General features: G+C 39.6%; 1 protein-coding gene and 1 long non-coding RNA gene across 4 annotated transcripts in view; one reads left to right on the forward strand and one right to left on the reverse strand.

Moving 5' to 3' along the window:
• Positions 1–19,664, reverse strand: part of LOC114139042 (connector enhancer of kinase suppressor of ras 2) — an 86,087-nt gene that overhangs the window by 50,369 nt on the left and 16,054 nt on the right. For all 3 annotated transcript variants that reach the window (XM_028008659.1, XM_028008660.1, XM_028008661.1), the window contains exon 2: positions 15,323–15,486. In XM_028008659.1, the coding sequence (XP_027864460.1) occupies positions 15,323–15,486 (164 nt within the window). The remainder of the gene's footprint in view (positions 1–15,322; positions 15,487–19,664) is intronic.
• Positions 9,869–10,466, forward strand: LOC114139045 (uncharacterized). The gene is made up of 2 exons (XR_003594372.1): positions 9,869–10,011; positions 10,349–10,466. It is a non-coding gene; the product is annotated as an uncharacterized LOC114139045 (long non-coding RNA).

Consider the following 19,664-nt stretch of genomic DNA (forward strand, 5'->3'; position numbering starts at 1 on the left):
TTCGACGTTTGGATGCTCTGCACGTTGCACGGCAGCTAAAATTACCGGCAAAGCGTGTGATACCTACCGCGGCCACCAGGGGGCCCCAAGAGCAATTTTTATTCATTTTTCAATCCATAAAATAAGGATTTCTACATACATTATCAAATATATATTATTGTAAAAACAAACATATTATAATGACATAGAAGTTATTACTAAAAAAAAAAAAAAAACTCAGCTCCACTGAGGGGGGCCCTTAATGCCCTTGGGGCCCTAAGCGGCTGCTTAGTTTGCTTATGCCTTGGGCCGGCCCTGATATTTCCATATAATGTTGTTGTTTAGGTTAACATGGTGCCTTCTGGCATCTAGAATCTGTATCAAAAGTTGAACCAGATTTGTGGAGGTCCACCATTGTCTGTCTGATATTGTGCCTGATTTGTTTAGATCTTTTTTTACTCTCCTAATCGCACAAGGTCGTAGTGCGTTTGAGCTGTGCTTTAAAATACGTCTACAGGTGTGTCTCAGTTCAACTCAGATATGTCATATATCAACTTATTAGAAACTGATAAAGCATCATTCGGGTTCCGTCAAATTCTTTAAAGGCATAGCAATCTTAGCGTATGAAAACATCTGACGTGGAAGAAAGTAATAAATAATTATCTCTATTAAAAACACAGTCAGAATATTACCCACTGCATGCTCAAATATGATTTCAATTAGATGTACAAGAATGCAAACACCATATACTTAGTAAGTCAAGAGACTTGACTGAAATGTTGTAAAAGAGCCTCAAAAATGTGCGTATTTGAATCTTTTTAAAAACAAAACATCTCGTTGCCTGTTGGTTGGTACGTGGATTTTTTTTCTTTTTAGCTGAATCCTTCTGTCACATTGACCTAATTTTAAACTTTTTAGCATGTGATGAATTAACATAAACAAAACGCCTGGTCTAAGTAATTCTGTCTGTTTTGGAGCGTTTTTCCTTGTAAACACACACCTCCCGCTCATTACAGATTTACTCGTGTAGTTTTTAGCCAAGCACCAGGGGTTACACAAGCATATGGGTTGCTACTGCCCTACGTCATTATAAGGAAAGTAAACAAAAATCAGGGATATGATAGCTTTGACACCAAACAACGTACTGATGGCTCATCAACGGCTCCCTTATCTGAGCTTCTCCGTATTGTTGAAAGACAAAGTAACCTTGATATACAGGTAGCCTAGCATGTATGGGGGGAAAAGAACTAGTCAGCAACTCTCTTTTGTATGTTTTTAAGGCTGCTGTTTATGACAGTGGTAAAAAAAAAAAAAAATCATGTGGCGTGTGAATTCAGGCAAAGTCGGCAATTTGATCAACAAGTCAGGAGGGAGGAGATATGTGTCGGATGCTAAGCTAGCTGTTTCAAACTTTTGTAAATACCGCCGTCTTTGAGCCCCAAAGGGTTAATAAAACACCAACCAAGCAAAGCTTTTGAGACACTGACAGGTGACCGACACGCTCGGGTTCAATGAGTCACATTTTGTGCATTAGTTCAGAGCTCTAGCACAAGACGGACCTGCAGCACAAGCCATACAAACGTCCCCACTCACACCGCTGCGCTGTCAGTGTGATCCGTGGGAAGCAGGCAGGTAGTGAGAGGATCAGATTACTTCTCACTTCCTCCTGCCGATTTACCGTGAATCTGTAAATGTCATATCAGTGAGGGTCACGTTTTCTGTTCGCCGGAGGAGAAACCTACGTTTTGGTGTATAATATGTGTAGAAAGAGCTAAATATGAGCGAGCTAGAAGAGTTTGTTTCTCAAAGCTAGTCGGCTAGTGTAGCTTAACTGCTTAGCAACCATAGCAACCCATGTTTTTTTTTTCCCCCCTCAAGACTGAGCATTATGCCAGCAAAAACTTTAAGAGTTTCACGAAATCTGTAATTATATATATTTTTTATTTATTTATTTATTTTAAAAAGCTGAAATAAACCGAAGTAGCTTAAGGATATGACGTCATTCTAAAGTTTGAATGGCGTTTCCAGCTGACAGTAGTTGGCTGTGAACGAGCGCAAACATTTTCAGCAGAACTTTTCAGAAATTGTGGGATGTTCCGGTCATGTCAATGGGGCCCCACAAAAGGCTGAATATTTCATCAACTGTGGAAGATGTCGATACCAAAAGACAGGACTAACGACGCAGCCTTACGGCGTTCACACTAATTAGGCAACTGCGGAACCAAAAGGCATGACGACTGGAGGAAAGGAGGGAGGAAAAACGGAGAGCACCCAGCGATGCGTCTCTCTCAAACTGGGTCAGACTTCCACCGCGCTCCGCGTGATTTTCTGCATCCTGCGCGAACCGAGACGCATGCCACACACTCGGAGCGCACATGTTTGCACTGCTGTAATTAGGCTGTCACGTCATGACGTGATCTAAAAAAAAAAAAAAAAAAAAGAAAATCCGCGTGAGTCTGTCTGCCTCCAGGGCGCGCGGGCCGTCTGAATGAATGAGTGCGCGCGTGCTGCTGATACCGAGAGAAGTCGTTTAAAAGGCTGCATGCACGTGCGTGCAAATCAATACCGTTACAGGATGACGCCATTATTACCACCGACACCCACAGCGGCCCTACCGTCCCTCCTCATGTCAGTGTGGTTGCCACAGCAACCGTGTATAGAGCGGCCTCTTCTTTATTCCGATTCCTCTGCCATGGCTCATGTCGCAATAAACAAATTGTACGTGCCCTACTGTCTGTCTTATAATCATTGTTCCTTCAGATACACAAACATAACTACATATTCAGTCTGCATGAGGGATTAATTTGCGTCTAATACGTGAATAGGCCCGGTGTTTGTTTTTGTTTTTTCTTCTTTTTTGCGGTATGCTGAATTTTAAATTTGCACAGTGCATTTTTCTATATTGAATCAAGCAGCAAGCTAATCACAACACAGTGGTTTGGATTCGTTTTTAAAAATAACCCAGTTTAAGGAAGCTGCCAGAAAACCGTTCTGTAAAAGAATGATAGTGTGACTGATGTGTGAGTCAAACAGCCGGATGACTACAAAGTATGTTTGTCAGAGATGAACACAAGGATGACGTCTCAAATCCTCTGTGAAACACTCTAAAAAAAATAATTTAAACAACATTTTTCTGGTTTGTTTATCTGAAGCCTTTTGTCGGTTGATGCCAGCACAGACAGGATGAGCAAAAATAGATTTAAAAATTTATCAAGCTATTTTCTCTCTTCTTTCTTTCAATATCGAGACAAATTCCACACTAGAAATAGACTTTTGTTTTTAAGTCTTTATTACTAAAATACCTTTTGTTTCTCTGAAATCTAAGTATAGAAAGAAGTTTATGATCCTCTAACCATAAAGCCAATCTTACATGGGATATGTCAGGATTTATAAATATCATATAAGCCATGTTTTGGGTTTTTTTGTAGCATCATGTTAGTTTTGTGGCTCTTGTCAAGTAAGCATTGTGCTTAAAAGACATCAGGATCAACTTTGACCCGGGACAAAATCTTAAAAATAAATGTGAACGAATTTAGTCATGAATTGAATCGCAAATTCAACGTCGCACTAAGAGCATGACTAGCTGACAACTAAAAGTTGTTAACTTTTAGTTCTTGTTAGGTGAGAACCTGCACAACATTAAGAATCATCTCAGAGACTCTGCTTTTCAAATTCTCATCCGTAAGTGTGTGTGTGCGTGGGTGTGTGTGTGTAGATGAGGGTCTGAGTGTGTCCATTCTTAGGCCGTATAGTGATTGGTACTCTGGGACACTCAGTCCCATGCTGGAAGATTTGAATGAGAAGAGGCTCCTACTAATCCAGCCGTGTGTGCCTGAGAGATAAGGTGCATCCTGCTTGCTCTTTCTACATATTCTCCCTCTCTCTTTCCCTCTCACCTCTCCTCCACTCCCTCCTTTCACCCATTCTGGGAGAGTAGCACCTAATTCCCCCTAATTCGCTAATCCTGAGCAGGGCCACTGCACATGCAGTCAGCAGTGACCGAGGCAGTGCGAGCAAAGCAAGACTCGGGTCACGGAGGACTGTTATTTATTTATTGGGGCCTGCCATGCAAAGCAATGGCAGGAACCTATTACTATTCTCCCAAGAAAAGTGTTTCTTTAATCTTTTTTATTTAATGAGGTATCAAAACATGCAGAAAATTCACGCCATTGGAGCTATTACTTTTGGTGGGATTCGGGGTTAACGTGGCGACATAATTCGTAAAAAACTACGAAAAAAACCCAATTATAAGTCAATGGGAAAAATCCTACAAATACCCTATTTTTGAGGATTTTCTGTGTCGTCACGAATTCACGTAGAAATGCCATTCAAATTTAATTTTGTAGATACGTCTGTGATTTCTTCGAAAGTGAAGATGGCTCGTCGATACCAGTTACGGTTTGTCCACAATTTGTCTCTAAGCGACCCAAAGTTTCTCATTTTTCCTAAAATTAGAGTGAGAGTCTTGGTGATTGCAGCTCCGCTAGAGTGATAAATGAAGAGAATTTTTCACCCCAAAATAATTTTGAAATCGCCATCACGCCCACAAATATCGCACGATTGGTATCAAAATCGGTCCTGACATTGATACGCATGTCTGCTCCGGTAAAATGTTTTCGAAATTTATCTAGACCGTACGGTTTTCTGTCACGGTGCTTCAGAGCAAAGTCATGCGACAGGATTTTCTGAGGCTCTCCCATATATTTCTCAAACATTTCAGATCTGGGCACAACATTTCTTTCTCTCATCGCTGTTAATGCTGTGAGTGAGGCAGAGACATGAATCTCGGGAATATAGCAGAAGACACATTGCCCTCTCATACGCTTCAAACGGTTTTTAAATATGTATTACGGTTCCCGAACGGAAAGGAGTTGTTCCCAATGCTTTTTTTGGGTGAAACTGGCTGGCTCAAACAGAGAATTGTCTGCCCCAGCATGTCTGACTCACAGCTGACAGTTGGCAGAGAGAATTATTTACCATAGCAACGGAACTCAAGAGGCTATTGGCTGCTGATTAGGACTACAAATACGCATCACTGTAGTTCTAACTATAGTGGAACCCTCAGTTGAAGCAGATCAGGACTGAACTGGCCTTTAGAACTAATTGCTGCTATGGGCTGTATATAACTGATTTAACTCAGTAACTGTTACACATGGGATTAGTTTGGAACTTTAAAATGAAGCATAATAATAATTTCAAAATAAAAGCCTTGAATATTTTTAAATCAGGTAATTGCTCTGTTGAGCATTATATAACTGATTTTATCCAATGACTGTTATACATGGGATTAGTTTGGCCCTTTCAAATGAAGCTTAACAAAAATTTTAAAATAAAAGCCTTGACAATTTGTACACGACATTATTGCTCTTTTGAGCATTATATAACTGATTTTATGCAATGACTGTTATACATGGATTTAGTTTGGCCTTTTGAAATGAAGTTTAACAAAAATTTCAAAATAAAAGCCTTGACAAAATTTTAAATCATACTGAATGGTGCAAGTCCACCTTACTTAACATTCTTGTGATTCTTCACATGCTATTGATTACATTGCAGCGTTCTTTAGCATCGATGCTAATTTCTAGCATCAGAACGCCGGGCCCAAACCGACGGGCAAACTTTGGCAGGCCCTGGTTAAATTTCTTCAGGAATTTTCTAGTTGTATTTTATTGTATATTATATATTGTATTATGTCATATCTTCACTTAAATTCAAAATATATTTGATATTCTTAGATACAGTCAAATAATGTGAACATGTAGAGGAGTGAATTCCTCACACTTCCCATCTGGACCCCCAGAAAAACCGTCATCATGTAATTCAAGGCTTTTTCCCCCCCGGTCTTTATGAAATATTATCGTCATGAAGAGCTAACACAAATGAAACTGATCTTTTTTTATATTTCTGTCCTATTTTTTGTCATTTGAAATAACGCTACAACACTGCTAATGCAATCAGCAGTTCAGGTTTCATTTATGTATTTTGTAGGAGGATGAAGGAAGAGTCTGGAAACGCCCACTTTTCGCACAGAGCAAATAGTTTACCATGTTTGTCGAGGCAACCAGAGTCTGAACCCAGTTTTAGGGAGCACTGAACAAGTAAGAGCAGCAGGATGAAGTCGCTTTGGAACAGACTCTCCAGAAGAAAGTCAGAGAGAAACTCCAACAGAAATGTGGACGGTGGGAAAAAAGAGGCAATGGGAGCTAATTATTTTTTTCACAAACGCTTTAACTGTGATTATTCCTCTCATCAACACTAAATCCTGTATATCTGGAGACATTTGCTTTTTATTTGACAAAGTTAAGAGGGGGGAGCCAAACATTTCAGCTTCCTGAATTAATCTGTTCCCCCTCTAAAGAGCAGAGGGGGAACAGGTTATTTCAGGCAGCTAAAATATTACATATTAAGTATATAAACATATAATATTTATACATATTATAAATAATATGTATAAATATTATTTATATATTTATTCATATTAATTTTATATATATATATATATAAATATAATAAGTATATATATATATATAATATTTATATATATAAATATTATTTATATATTTATTTCAGGTTGTTTTTTTTTTCGAAAACTTTTTTTCGAAAACTGTTTATTGGTTGCTATGGCAACGAGTCTGCGTATGAAGCTGACAGATTGACATAAAAAATAACATAACGACCTGTTTTTCTACATTTTTCCCCGGGACAAATTGCATCATTTGTTCATAGAACGTGGCAATATTCACAGCAATCATCAAATAGGATGAAATATTTCATAAAGCATAAAGAGCCAAAGTTTGTTCAATTTTAAACCATGGCTCCTACTAAGTAAAATTAAATTATGGGCCATTATAAAGAGAAACTGGCTTTTTTCTCTCTTGTTTCTAGAACTGACAGCAACCAAACTGTAGATTTATTAGCAGAGATAAAATATATTTTACATATCCAAACGTCAGCATCTCAGCTTTAAGCCACATTTTATAGAATCCAATAATAACTAAATAAAGAGTTAACTGCCCCAACCAGACCCAAAAAAGGTTTTGCGTCTTTATTATTTGCTATATTAAAGACACATCATATCTTAATTTATTGAATAAGCCTGTCTGGCATTCTCATGTAAGTTTTCTCTTTATTCTTAGCACTAGAAAAGAAAAGGTCGTCCAGTGACTGTGGGTGCATCAGCACTCTAACCCCCCTTCATTCCCACCAACTTGCAACACAAAGTTACACCCTTAGCCTAAAAACTTCTTTTCCTGAATAGTCAAAATAATCGGGGCACCAAGAGAAAAACTTTGCATCCAATCATCAATCATCAATCCATTCATCCAATTATCCAATTATCCAATTGATAGTTGTTACCGTCCCTCATCCTGAGCAGTCAAGTAGAGAGGAACAACTCCCTTTTAACAGGAAGACACTCCAGCTTAGAGAGACTGATCATATTCTATGACCTGTTCAAAATTAAGACCACTAAGAAAACAGAAAATATAGAAACATTAGGACTGGAAGCCATTTTATGAGGCCATGTAAGGAGTGTGTGCTAAAAAGAAACGCATTAAGAATCTGAACTAGATACGTTCATATTCTTTGTATCTCTAACAGTCAGTGAGTGAGACACAGAGGTCAAATTAAGAGACCAATGAACCTAATCACTTTTTTTCCCGAAGGTAGGAAAAACCGGAGAAAACCTATGCATTTACTTTAAAGAGTGTGTCCATTTAAAGAATGTCTCCAGCAGTTAGTGAACGAGAGACAAAGGTCAATTTAAAAGGCACCAATTAACCTAATCACTTTTTTCCAGAAGGTAGGACAAACCGGAGCACCCGGAGAAAACCTTTGCATTTAGTTTTGTACAGGTTAGTACAAGTTATTTATTAAGGAGTTAATCTAAAGTTGATTAGATTAAATCAGAAAATTATGGTTTTGGCCAAATTGCAAGAATAAATAAAAGTCTAGGCGAAAATCATTAGTTAATGATTGGAACCGTCCATCCATCCATCCATCCATCCATCCGTCCGTCCGTCTGTCCGTCCATCCATCCATCTTCTTTTGCTTCTCCATCTGCTTCGGATCACAGGGGTAGCAGCCTATAAGTAAGGAGGAACTGATTCCTTCTCCTCAGCCTCTTGGTCCAGGAGTTCCCAGATCAGCTGCCTTTAACCTCTTAATGAGGGAACTTTACTGTTCTCATCGGGTCACTCCGCCTGGTTGCCCGCTACCTTCTCTCCTCTCAGTTTCCTGGACAATACGCTTCCTGCGTGCCGGTGTGAATGCTGAGATTTCAGGCTTCCTTGTGCTAGGGGGCGCTGGCTTTCTCTGATTGAACTTTCCCTGTGTTACCAGCTTGTCATCTTTAAAATCTGGCACTAGCCTGCCTTCACCCAGAGGCAAAGTTCTTCGATAACGCGCACACTTTTGGTCAATAGGTGGTAGAAATTTTTCTTGTTTATCAGTTTGATTTTCAACTATGCTTTCACTTTTAGGTGTTTCCACAACAATATAATCTTCTACCTTTGCCTCTTTGCTCTTAATGGATTCCTTCAAATCCTTGTATTCAATCTGCAAATCCTCGTGATTCTTCTTCTCCCTGTAGTACTTGTTCTTACACTGATTCACTTGTTCTGTGAGTTTTTTAATATAATCTTGATCCTGATCCCTGTTTTCTGATAGTGCCTGTATTTCACCATTTAACGCTTTAATTTCGTCCTTCATCTTTCTCATATCAGATTCAAACCTTTTTTTCTCATTCCTGTCTTCTTGCTGTTGATGTAAAGCTTTGTGTTGTCGTAAGGCTAAGAGCTCAGACTGGTTCTCTGCCTGTTCCTTCAGGAGTTCATTCATCTCATGTTCTTTCTTCATCATATGGTTTACTAATCTCCTGCGTCTCAGTTTTTCCTCCATAAATGCTGGTCCACATAATGTCAGCTGAGCTAAAAGCTGTTGATCAGGTTTTATTATCACTTTTTCTGCTGGAGGTTTTGAAAATTTCTTCAAAAGAGCTTTCTTTTCTTCCGCTGCTTTGTCCAACTGCTTTTCCAGATGCTCTATTTTGCCCTCAAGACGTGTGGATCTGTCTTTGTGGTGTGTAACCTCCTTCTTCAAAATGCCGATATCGTTCATTTTCTGGAACAGCTCAAACTCCAGTCTCTGCACTTCATCTTGATGCCTCTCAATCGTCTTTTGGTCCGCTGTGCAACGAGACTCCACTGCGTCTATTCCTTTCGAAATATTATCAACCTCCTGTCTTGATTCCCTCTTGAGTTTTGTTAAAGACGTTTGCAACTCTTTGACTTTCTTTTGGTAGCTATCATTGTCAGACCTCAACTGATTCCTGTGGGAAATATGGTTCTCGATCTCTCGTTGTAACTTTGGGATTGTCTTATCTTTCAGGTTCCTGTTTTGTCGGTTAGACTCCTTTAGCTCTTGAGTGAGCGAATCATTATTTTTATTTAGATGCTCAATTTGTTCCTGAGCTATTCCCAACAGTTTTTCCAGTTCATCCTCCCTTCTCAGCATTGCACCTATGTCTTTAATCCTGTGTAACCAATCCAGGACCACGATGACCAATTCATCTCTAGTCAATTGTCTAACTTCCTCTTCGTCTAACATATGAGTTTTAACTGGCGACATGTTGACTGTTCGATCGATGTATCAGAAAAGTTATGAAAAAAATTCAATGTTAAATCCACTGTGGAAAAACCAACGTCCGAGCTGCTGCTTGACTTCTGCAAGTTTGATTCAGACGCTGGATATTCAAGGCATCTGTTCCTTATGATGTCATAAGGGACAGATCATTATGTCCCTTATGACACCATAACACTTTGACATCATCCAATTACATTAGTGGAATAATGTCATGTATGCTATGTTGCCAGGCAACAGCAAAGCCAGCTCACTTCCCACCATATTCCTGGGAGGCTTACTGTGTGTAACAGGTGGCACCATTAGGTGGCGCTCCCTCCACAGCCTGAGCCTCCATAAAAGGGAAGCTGGGAGGGTGGTGGCCAAGTGTCAATTTCCTGTGTGTGTGACCAGGTGTGTGTTTGCTGGCTGTGGCAGGTTTGGAGGAAAACGGTTTTAAATTGATCCTCTTAAATAAGTTTGTCCTGATGTGGTGTTTTTGTACAAGGCCGCATTATAAAAACGGTGGCAGCGTTACCTGGGCGTGTGGTTGTTCCACATACATTTGTCTCTTTTAATCAGATTGAATTGTATGTAGTTGTTTTTTGATATTGCTTTTATCTGGTAGGGCTGCACCAGATCTACTACACCAAGTTTGACTGGTTTGTGTGATGCCGTGTTTTTAATGTGTTCTAGATTGACTTGATTAAAGTGATTTAATAATAAGCTTTAGTCATTTTGGTTTTTACAGTTTTCTCACTGCTTCCTGCTGTCCAGCGGCCGGCACGCCACCTCCTCCATACCTGCAGGGGAAGACTACCAAAAGGAAACTCAAGAAAACAAAAAACAAAACAGTAAAAATAAATCCTGAACCCACAGGTAGGTCTTCTTTGGATAGCTACTGCTGTCTTGTCTTACAACACCATGAATAAAAACACCCACAAAACACAGTTAAGACCCTAAACACACACAAAAAAGACAAATCTGTGTTCAATGGTGCGCCCTGCTAATGTGATTCACCATAAAGTGGGAGATTGTAATAATCATTTGTTTATATAGTCAAGAAGATTTAAGGGTATAAGCCACCACATAAATTATTAGTATTACGATGCATTATATATGTTTTTTTTTAGAGTGAAATTGACCAAAATACCACGTGAAATTAAAAAAAGAAAAAAAAAGAACCAAATTATAGACAGCGTTTCACCAGGAGACCTAGAGTGAGGAGCCCCGCCCCTTTCCCCCTCACGCCTCAGACACAGTTTGGGGAAAAAGATGGCGGTCGTTCTTCGTTCGCTAAACTATTCTTGTTTACAGGTTAGTAGTGTGAAGCTGGTGGAAACTGTCCCCGCTAAAATGTACATTTACAAGTTCATTCGGTGCTAATTTCGTAATTACATGCTAGACGTGCTTAGACGTTCAAGGGAAAAAGATTTTGTTTCATAATTACGGTTTTTAGCGATAACGGTCGTAAAACAGCCGTTATAGAGAGTTTGCTACATGGATCTAAACCTCGATCCACTCCCCAACCCAACCTTATTAAGGATTACGGTGGTATCCTGACGTGTTGTGTTATCTTTTGATAGGAAGTGTTAAAGTTACTCTGTTACATGTACCGGAAATCAGTTCTCATCAGTTTCAAACATTTATTATAGACGTTACCACTTTTCCCCTACTACCCTGTAACTGCCTCCATGCATTGCATGGCAGGCACCTATTATTCTACACCCAATAGAATGTCTCTTTATTTATTTTTCACCGTTACTGCGGCTCGTACCGCTGCCTGCACCCCCACAAAAGTGGTATCAAAACGTGCGGCTCGATGCTGAGAAGGGAGCTATTACTTTTATTGGGAATCGGACTTACGATGGCGACGTAAAAAGCGAAAAACGATCCAAATTTCCAACTGCCGAAACGCAGAGCGTAACTGACACCAACTGCCGCTCCTTTAGAGCGAGAAATGAAGAGAATTTTTGACCCCAAAATAATTTTGAAATCGCCGTCACGCCCACAAATATCGCCCAATTGGTATCAAACTGTCTGCTCCGGTAAAATGTTTTCGAAATTTCTCTAGGCCGTACGGTTTTCTGTCACGGTGCTTCAGAGCAAAGTCATGCGACAGGATTTTCTGTCGCTCTCTCAGGCTCTCTCCCATGTATTTCCATATATTTCTCAAAACTTTCAGATCTGGGCACACCATTTCTTTCTCTTATCACCGTTAATACTGTGAGTGAGATAGAGATATGAGTCGCGGGACTATCGGAGACGACAAACAGCCCTCTCATACGCTTCAAACGCTTTTCGAATATGTATTACGGTTCCCGAACGGGAAGGAGTTGTTCCGAATGCTTTTTTTGTGTCAAACTGGCTGGCTCAAACAGAGAATTGTCTCCCCCTGCATGTCTCACTCAGCTGACAGTTGGCAGAGAGAATTATTTACCATAGCAACGGAACTCAGGAGGTTATTGGCTGGTGGTTAGGACTACAAATACGCATCACTGTAGTTCTATCTATAGTGGAAGACTCAGTTGAAACAGATCAGGACTGAACTGGCCTTTACAACTACTTCCTGCTATGGGCTGTATATAACTGATTTAACTCAGTAACTGTTACACATGGGATTAGTTTGGAACTTTAAAATGAAGCATACTGAAAATTTCAAAATAAAAGCCTTGAATATTTTTAGATCAGGTAATTGCTCTTTTGAGCATTATATAACTGATTCAATCCAATGACTGTTATACATGGGATTAGTTTGGCCCTTTGAAATTAAGCTTAACAAAAATTTCAAAGATAAAAGCCTTGACAATTTTTAGATGAGATTAGATGAGAGGACTACAAATACGCATCACTGTAGTTCTAACTAACACTCAGTTAAAACAGAGGGCTGAGCTGCCATTTAGAGCTGCTGGCTGTTTTGGCCAGTAAATAACGGATTTAACCCAAACACTGTTAGACATTTTAATTAGTGTGGTCATTTAATATGAAGCTTATGTTTGTTTTTTTTTCAAAATAAAAGCCTCAATATCCCCCTCAGGTTGCTAATATTATTGCACCGCCTATGGCGCCATAGGCGGTGCAATAATATTAGCATCAGCGTAATAAAAATAAAATTAGCATCAGCGTTCTGATGCTAATTTCTAGCATCAGAACGCTGGGTCCAAACCGACGGGCACACTTTGGCAGGGCCCGGTTAAATTTCTTCAGGAATTTTCTAGTTTGCTTTGCTATTTTTTTTTTAAGACAGTTTCAATAACTGATGCTCCAGAAAGTAGATATAAAGCTGTGTTTTCATGATACTGTCTTGTTTTTTTTTTGTTTTTTTTTAAATGTCTTCGCAAATTCTATCCACACATTTTGACAAAAATGCATGCAGTAGATTCTGCACAAAACAATGAATCAAAAAGGATGAGACCAGACAATAGTACCAATTTAAAAGTGGAAAAACTGGTTATTGTGATCAAAGATTAACCAGTGTGTTGCAGAAACACACAGTAGATGTAACTGAGCAGTACTCAGCAGACCAATCAATGAGGCACTTGGCCAGCTAGCAGCTAACATAATTAAGGAATATTGCATTACAAAAGCCTCTGGCTTCATCTGTACTTCTAGAAATATTTGTTTTTTTGTTGCTCTTGCAGTGCTACAGCGGCCATGCCAGCTTTCCAGTTAGCTCATTGTTTTTAAACTAATGTTCTTCATGAAACTATTATGTTATCCATCTTCTAACATTTTCCATCGATTAGAATTTTCCACAGGCAACTGGTTATGTGACAAGATGACATCAGCAAAATATAAAGCAACAAAATGTGGAAGAAGTAAAAAAACCAAAACAACGTGAGGGCATGTTTTTTGTTCATGTGTTTCAGAATTATCTTTAAAGTTATGGAATTTTAACCAAAGAGGGGGACAAAAATCTTTAAATTGTATGCAGTATGTTGATTATTTATTTTATTATGATGCTTACATTTCTACAAATTGAATATGTTTAGTGGAAATGTTAACTGAAAATAAAAACCGTTCACTTTCGCCCATATATGACTTACTTACAGTAGTAGTCCTACTTATGAGTTATGGGGAAATTAGAAACAATGGACACATTTATTTATGACAAAAATATATTTTTAAATCAGTCAACCCATTTCTTGGGTTAAAAACCTGACCCAGTACGCTGGGTTATCAAAACTATAGCAAGATCATGTTCAGCCCACAGTGTAAGTGGAAAACATTGTCAATATGACCAAAGAATCAAAGACAGTTTACTTAAAGGACCATAAGACAGTCCCTCCAGGATGCTGACATGTTCTTCTGTGATTGCTGCGGCTTAAGATTACTGGTTTTGCCTCAACTTTTTTAACGCGTTTCAGTCAAAGTTGCAATTTAGGTTTATTTTTGCCATAATTTTTTTTTTAAGCTCAAACTTCATGAGGTGTAGGTATTGATGAGAAAAGAATCAAACACAGAAAACCTTATGGTGATTGGTCAGATTTGTGGAAAAGCTGCAAAGATTGATCAAAATTGCAAGTCTGCGCAAAATTTGCGAATGATGGCTGAATTTGCATTCATTGTTACAATTGCAACATCGTGACTTCCTGAAGGAACCGGTAGGAAATTAATCAACAACCCCCACACTGCAGAAAAAAAATATATCACAAAATCAAGTATCAAGTAACTTTTCAGAAAGACATAGGAGTTTGTTTTAAGTCAATATTTCTTTAATATTACTGAGAAGTACTTGCTCCACTGGCTCCTATTTTTCCAAAAAGCTACTTATAAGTTATCTTAGTTTTAATTTATGTGTACTAGGATATTTGCCCTAGCAACTAGACCAAAAACACTTGGTTACGCAGGTACCATCATAGTAAATTAGTTGATTCTAGAGCCAGAAACACACAAACTGCTTTTTCTAAGAGTGAAAAGCTAGCTCTGAGTTAGCCAGTCCATATGGTCTGTAATGGCCCTAACATGCATACCCACAGCCACGCATTCTCACATTCACACTTGGGTCAAAAAGCAAAGCAACAGAAATGCACAAGTCCAGAATTTACAATTAGGAACCTTCTTAAAGTGACAGTACTCTGCCCAGTGATAACGGACACCCTAAGAGGTCAAATTCTGTACTACACAGTCCAGAAACGTCGCTGTAAACTCATCTCGCACACTCGCAGCAAACAAAGTTAGCATTCTCTCTGTGTGTGTAAGACATCTCAGCTGAACGCTTATATCAATCAGTCCCTGCAGTTTTTTTTAGAATGATTGTGTAAATTCAAGCAACATCAACAAATCCCTGCACTTTTTTGCGCTAATAATTGGGAGTTTATTGCAGATTTTTCTCAAAAATGACCAAAAACTGTGTTTGTACTGAACTGCTGCGTCAGCAGCAGTTCACGGATCATAGATCATGGACTATAATTGATGTCAGATTATAGTCCATGATCTGTACAGCGAGTAATAAAAAGTCGCATTAACCATCATAAATAAGTGCAAGTATTGCAAATATTTCCAAATTAGCACCACAAATACGAAATCCCGGAGGGACTGAAAAGATGTTCAATAATATTATTTAATTTTAAGAATTCATGGATATTTTAAGACTTGGTGAGCAGGTTTTATGAATACATTCTGGCACAACCAACCCTTTAACAGCATTCATGACTTTAATTTGGCCCAAAACAAAAATGAGCTTGACACCCCCGGGTTAAAACAACCCAGTACGGGGACTGACCAAGGCACAGAGGAGGTCCACAGCTTCCAGTATAAGCTCCTGGTGTCCTATTCTGGTGACGCCGAGCTCTTCCAGCTCCTGGTGGGTGATGTGCAGCAGCTGCTCTCCTCCTATCTGCTCCCGCTCAAAGCTCTTCACGTACTGCTGGAGGCAGTCATCCAGACCTGAGAGGAGGGAACACACAGATTCGCATTAGGAGATTCTGGTTGGGCATCTGTGGGGTAAGCTGTTGGCAGAAAATAACAAAAACGTTCGGTCTGATGAGTGGCTCAGCGGGCTGTCTGCTCTGGGACCGAGAGGGGAAGAATATGATAAGGAAATGTCATTTGTGAAAATGCCTTCAGAGATAACTGTCATATTGGAGCATAAGCAGTCCAACAAGAGGCGATCTGTATTGAAGTATGGGAGTGGTTGTTGTCCGCACCAAACAACATTTAATTAATTGCAGCCACAGATGAACACCAGCCTGAAGGCAGATGTCTCTGCAATGCTTTGCTGGCGTCCAATAACGATCAGCGAGGAAAAAAAAAAAGCTGAACGAAACATCTGTTGTGTCCATATCTGATTATGAGCAAATATACGTACAGGCAAAATAACAGTCGTTGTTGCACTACTGCTTTTTACATCCAAGCGAGCAAGGCAAGATCTACATTTTATTTATGTTTAATGCAAAAAAATATATATATATAAGTACATTTTGGATGAAACCGCACCCCTCTAAAATGCATGAAATGTTTCACATTTTCTCACCTTTTGGAACCTACAGCATTTTTCTGGGGTACTTCACTGCTAATGTGACATATCTGGAGAAGGGGTGTGTGATAAGTTGTATCACGGTATTTTGTGTTACTGTTGTGATAACAATAAAAATGACAATAAAAAAACCCTGTTTATTACTTCTTTTTTAGGTAACTATATGGCTGTGACTATATGGTACAAATCCTGTTCTTAAAATCCATTCTTATTTGTAATGTCCTTCAGGACACCAGTCACATAGTTTGCATCACTAAGCTACACACAGTCCCTGCTTATAATAATCATTTAATTTGTATTGATATTTATCGATACTCTTATTGAGCAAACAGCGGAGGAAATGGTAAAAAAAATAATAATCCCAACGATACAGACACAAGGTTTCCCCCTACAAAACTTGCTAAGCCTGGTGGTTGGGCGCCAGGGCGGTCATTCATCCAACAGCCCATCATGTTTTTGAGTTAAAAAATGTTTAAAGTTGACAGGAAACTTGAAAATATCACTTGATAATTATGTGTTATCGGACGATTGGAAGATTAATACTTGAACACCAAATATAAAGTCTAAAAAAATGCAAACATTTAAAAAAAAAAAAAAAAACTTAAATAAATAAGCAATGTTAAGACTGGTGGGGGCACAAGTAAAGCCTGGTGGCCCTTCAGCCTTGTAATATACCAGGGGAAACCCTGGGACAGCTTGGAGTTTTTCAAACATGATTAATTCAAATTTAGCTTTGCAATGATAAATCAAAATTCTTATCATGATATGAAATTTATCACAATAAATGCCCAACCCTAATCTAGAAACATGTATTTTTGCCCATTTGCTTTGCAGAGTAGGTCAAATATGGTCATATTGGTTTAACATCATCTGTGAACATCAAATTTGTAGTATTGCATTGTATATCTTCATTATTACATCATATATTCATTTTTGGAAATTATCTAGGGACTTCTATTGCTATTTAGCTAATTAGCTTATGCTATAAACAGTACAACAAATGGTGACATTTATGTTTGAGGTGTACATTATCCCCTTTTTAAATAAAATTATTGTCATTATTCAAGTCTTCCCACTGGTTTTAGATGTAGACTTTGACTGGGCCAGCAAACCCATGAAGATATTTTGATTCACATCATTCAGTTGTGTGTATATTTAGTCCCTCCTACCCATAAACTCCATCAGTGATGAGTTTTTATGGTCTCTTCCAGCGCAGGCTTTCTTCTTCCCGTAGAGTCTAACAATAGTTGTCCTGTCAACAGATTTTCCAACCTGAGTCGTTCATCTTTGCAGCTCCTCCAGAGTCACTACTCTTGTCAACTTTAACTGTTGCATTCATGCCGTTTTCAGGTTGCTGTTTGTCCACTGATGCTCTCTGACAAACGTCTGACACACACAGTATTTTTTATAAACTATATTTACGCTGTGATTCAGTAACAAACAGGATGCCTCTATTTACAGAGTTACTGGCGTCTGAAGGCAGTTGTTTGCACTGAATTTTATTTAAAGGTATAAAATCCCCATAAAAAAATACATAGTATCGTTTCCTTGAATAGAGAAATATTCAAGGAAAATATGTAGGCCTTTTCTCTAATCTGTAATTTCTTAAAATACTACAGGCCACATTAAAGAAAACGAGTTGCAATCTGCAGAGTGGCCCATATGATTTTAAATGAATGTGAAAGTTGTGGGACGTTATATGTGGAATCCATATTTTTTATACTAATATGCAGTAGGAGCTTCCTCTGCAGACAGCTGTGTGTGTGTGGGTGTGGGTGTGTGTGTGTGTGTGTGTGTGTGTGTGGGTGGGTGTGTGTGTGGGTGTGGGTGTGTGTGTGTGTGTGTGTGTGTGTGGGACACTATGGATCAGTGAGAGCTTCTGGCTCAGAACCTAACAAAGTCAGCAGAAAGCACATCTCCCCATAGACCTAATGAACAAGCCTTCTCCAAAATGAGCAAAGACAGAGCGAAACACACACAAAGGGACATAAATCCATGCACACTTGGAGCATAGCGGCTACACGAGTAGCTCATCCCTCCACAAACACACACATCAAACACAACCACCCATCCCCAGCCACCCGTCCCAAAACGATTGCAACTGCTGTTGTTACTGTCGTTAAAGCCCGGGGAAGCTGCAAGGGAAAACACTGATGCCCGAGGGAAGCAAAGCTGACAGGGAGCAGAGCGTGTGCTACCACCTTAATACACCCACCATACACAGCCACGCACACACACAGACGCTTGGCACAATTAAAAGAAATATCAAGAGCACAAGGCGTCTCACCAGGGGAACGCGAGAGACCAAATGTAAGCCCTCTGTTGAATCAAGAGACATTCAGAAGAAGCAGTCTTGCTACAGTGGCAGAGCAATTTTAAATCTAACACATTCGTAAAAAGGCTCTGAACTGTAGCGGAACGAGTGAAATGTATTTAACGGAATGCATTCCCAATGGAAAAAACCCTGTTTTCCCCATTGTTAGCGTCTGCTGCAGACAAAAACGGTACAAGGTTGCCCCACGGAGAGCTGTAGGGATGCCAAGTTTACACATAAGCCTGCTCTAGTGCTGCTGTGAAATCAAGTGGGCGCATGTGTCGGCTGGTTTCCATGCAGCCATATGTAGCACTACAATCAGGTGATGGGGATTTTTTGAAAATATTTGAACTTGTGTTCCAAACTTCCTGAAGTAAATTGTTTTTATTTGGAAGTAAAAATGTAACCCATCTGCAGTATCACCACCTCAAGCGGGTTGTAGCACGTTCATGGCTAAGGGGGGTGTCCTGTCTGAGGCCGTGGTTCCCACATTGGTCTCCTGTGCAAACTGGCTTGAAGGAAGGGATCGAACCAAGATTTGGAAAAGGAAGTCGTTCTGGGATCTGATCAGGATACTTTTGGGAAACCTCTCTCTCAAGAGGGTTCAGGAATGTTTCATAGGAAAAAACCATTTTGTTTTGAGAATGCCTTTGGATCTCTATAGGGTTCTCTTCTCAATGGTAAAAGACCATAAATATCTGAATGGATGCATGTTTGGTATAAATGTTAGTGATTTCCAATGGAAAGTAAATACATGTCAAGCTGGCTGAATTATTTTCCGGTAATCCATCCATCCATCATCTTCTGCACCAAGAGGAGACTCATGTAGGCCACTTGTATCCCTGATGTCATCTTCCGCTTGATGCACGGTCAGGTCATGGAGGCAGAAGCTTAAGCAGAGAGGCCCAGACTTCCTTCGCCTTGGCCACTTGGGTCCTCTGGGACAAACCGAGAAACATTGTCCCTCCAGTGTGTCCTGGGTCTTCCTTTGGGTCTCATGTGTGGAACAGCTCACCAGGGAGTCATCCAGGAGGCATCCTAACCAGATCCTGAGCCACTTCAACTGACTCCTGTCGGAGAGGAGGAGCAGAGGCTGTACAACAAGGCCCTCTGGGATAATTGAGCTTCTCACCCCGTCTCTAAGATGGAGCCCACACCAAGAGGAGACTCATTTTAGCAGCTTGTATCCCTGATGTCATTGTTTTGGTCATATGGGTAGGAGCATCCATTTTTCTCTCATTCATGAACAAGACCCCGAGAAGATCCTTAAACTCC

This window comes from Xiphophorus couchianus, chromosome 23 (genome assembly GCF_001444195.1).
Source record: "Xiphophorus couchianus chromosome 23, X_couchianus-1.0, whole genome shotgun sequence".
NCBI lineage: Eukaryota > Metazoa > Chordata > Actinopteri > Cyprinodontiformes > Poeciliidae > Xiphophorus > Xiphophorus couchianus.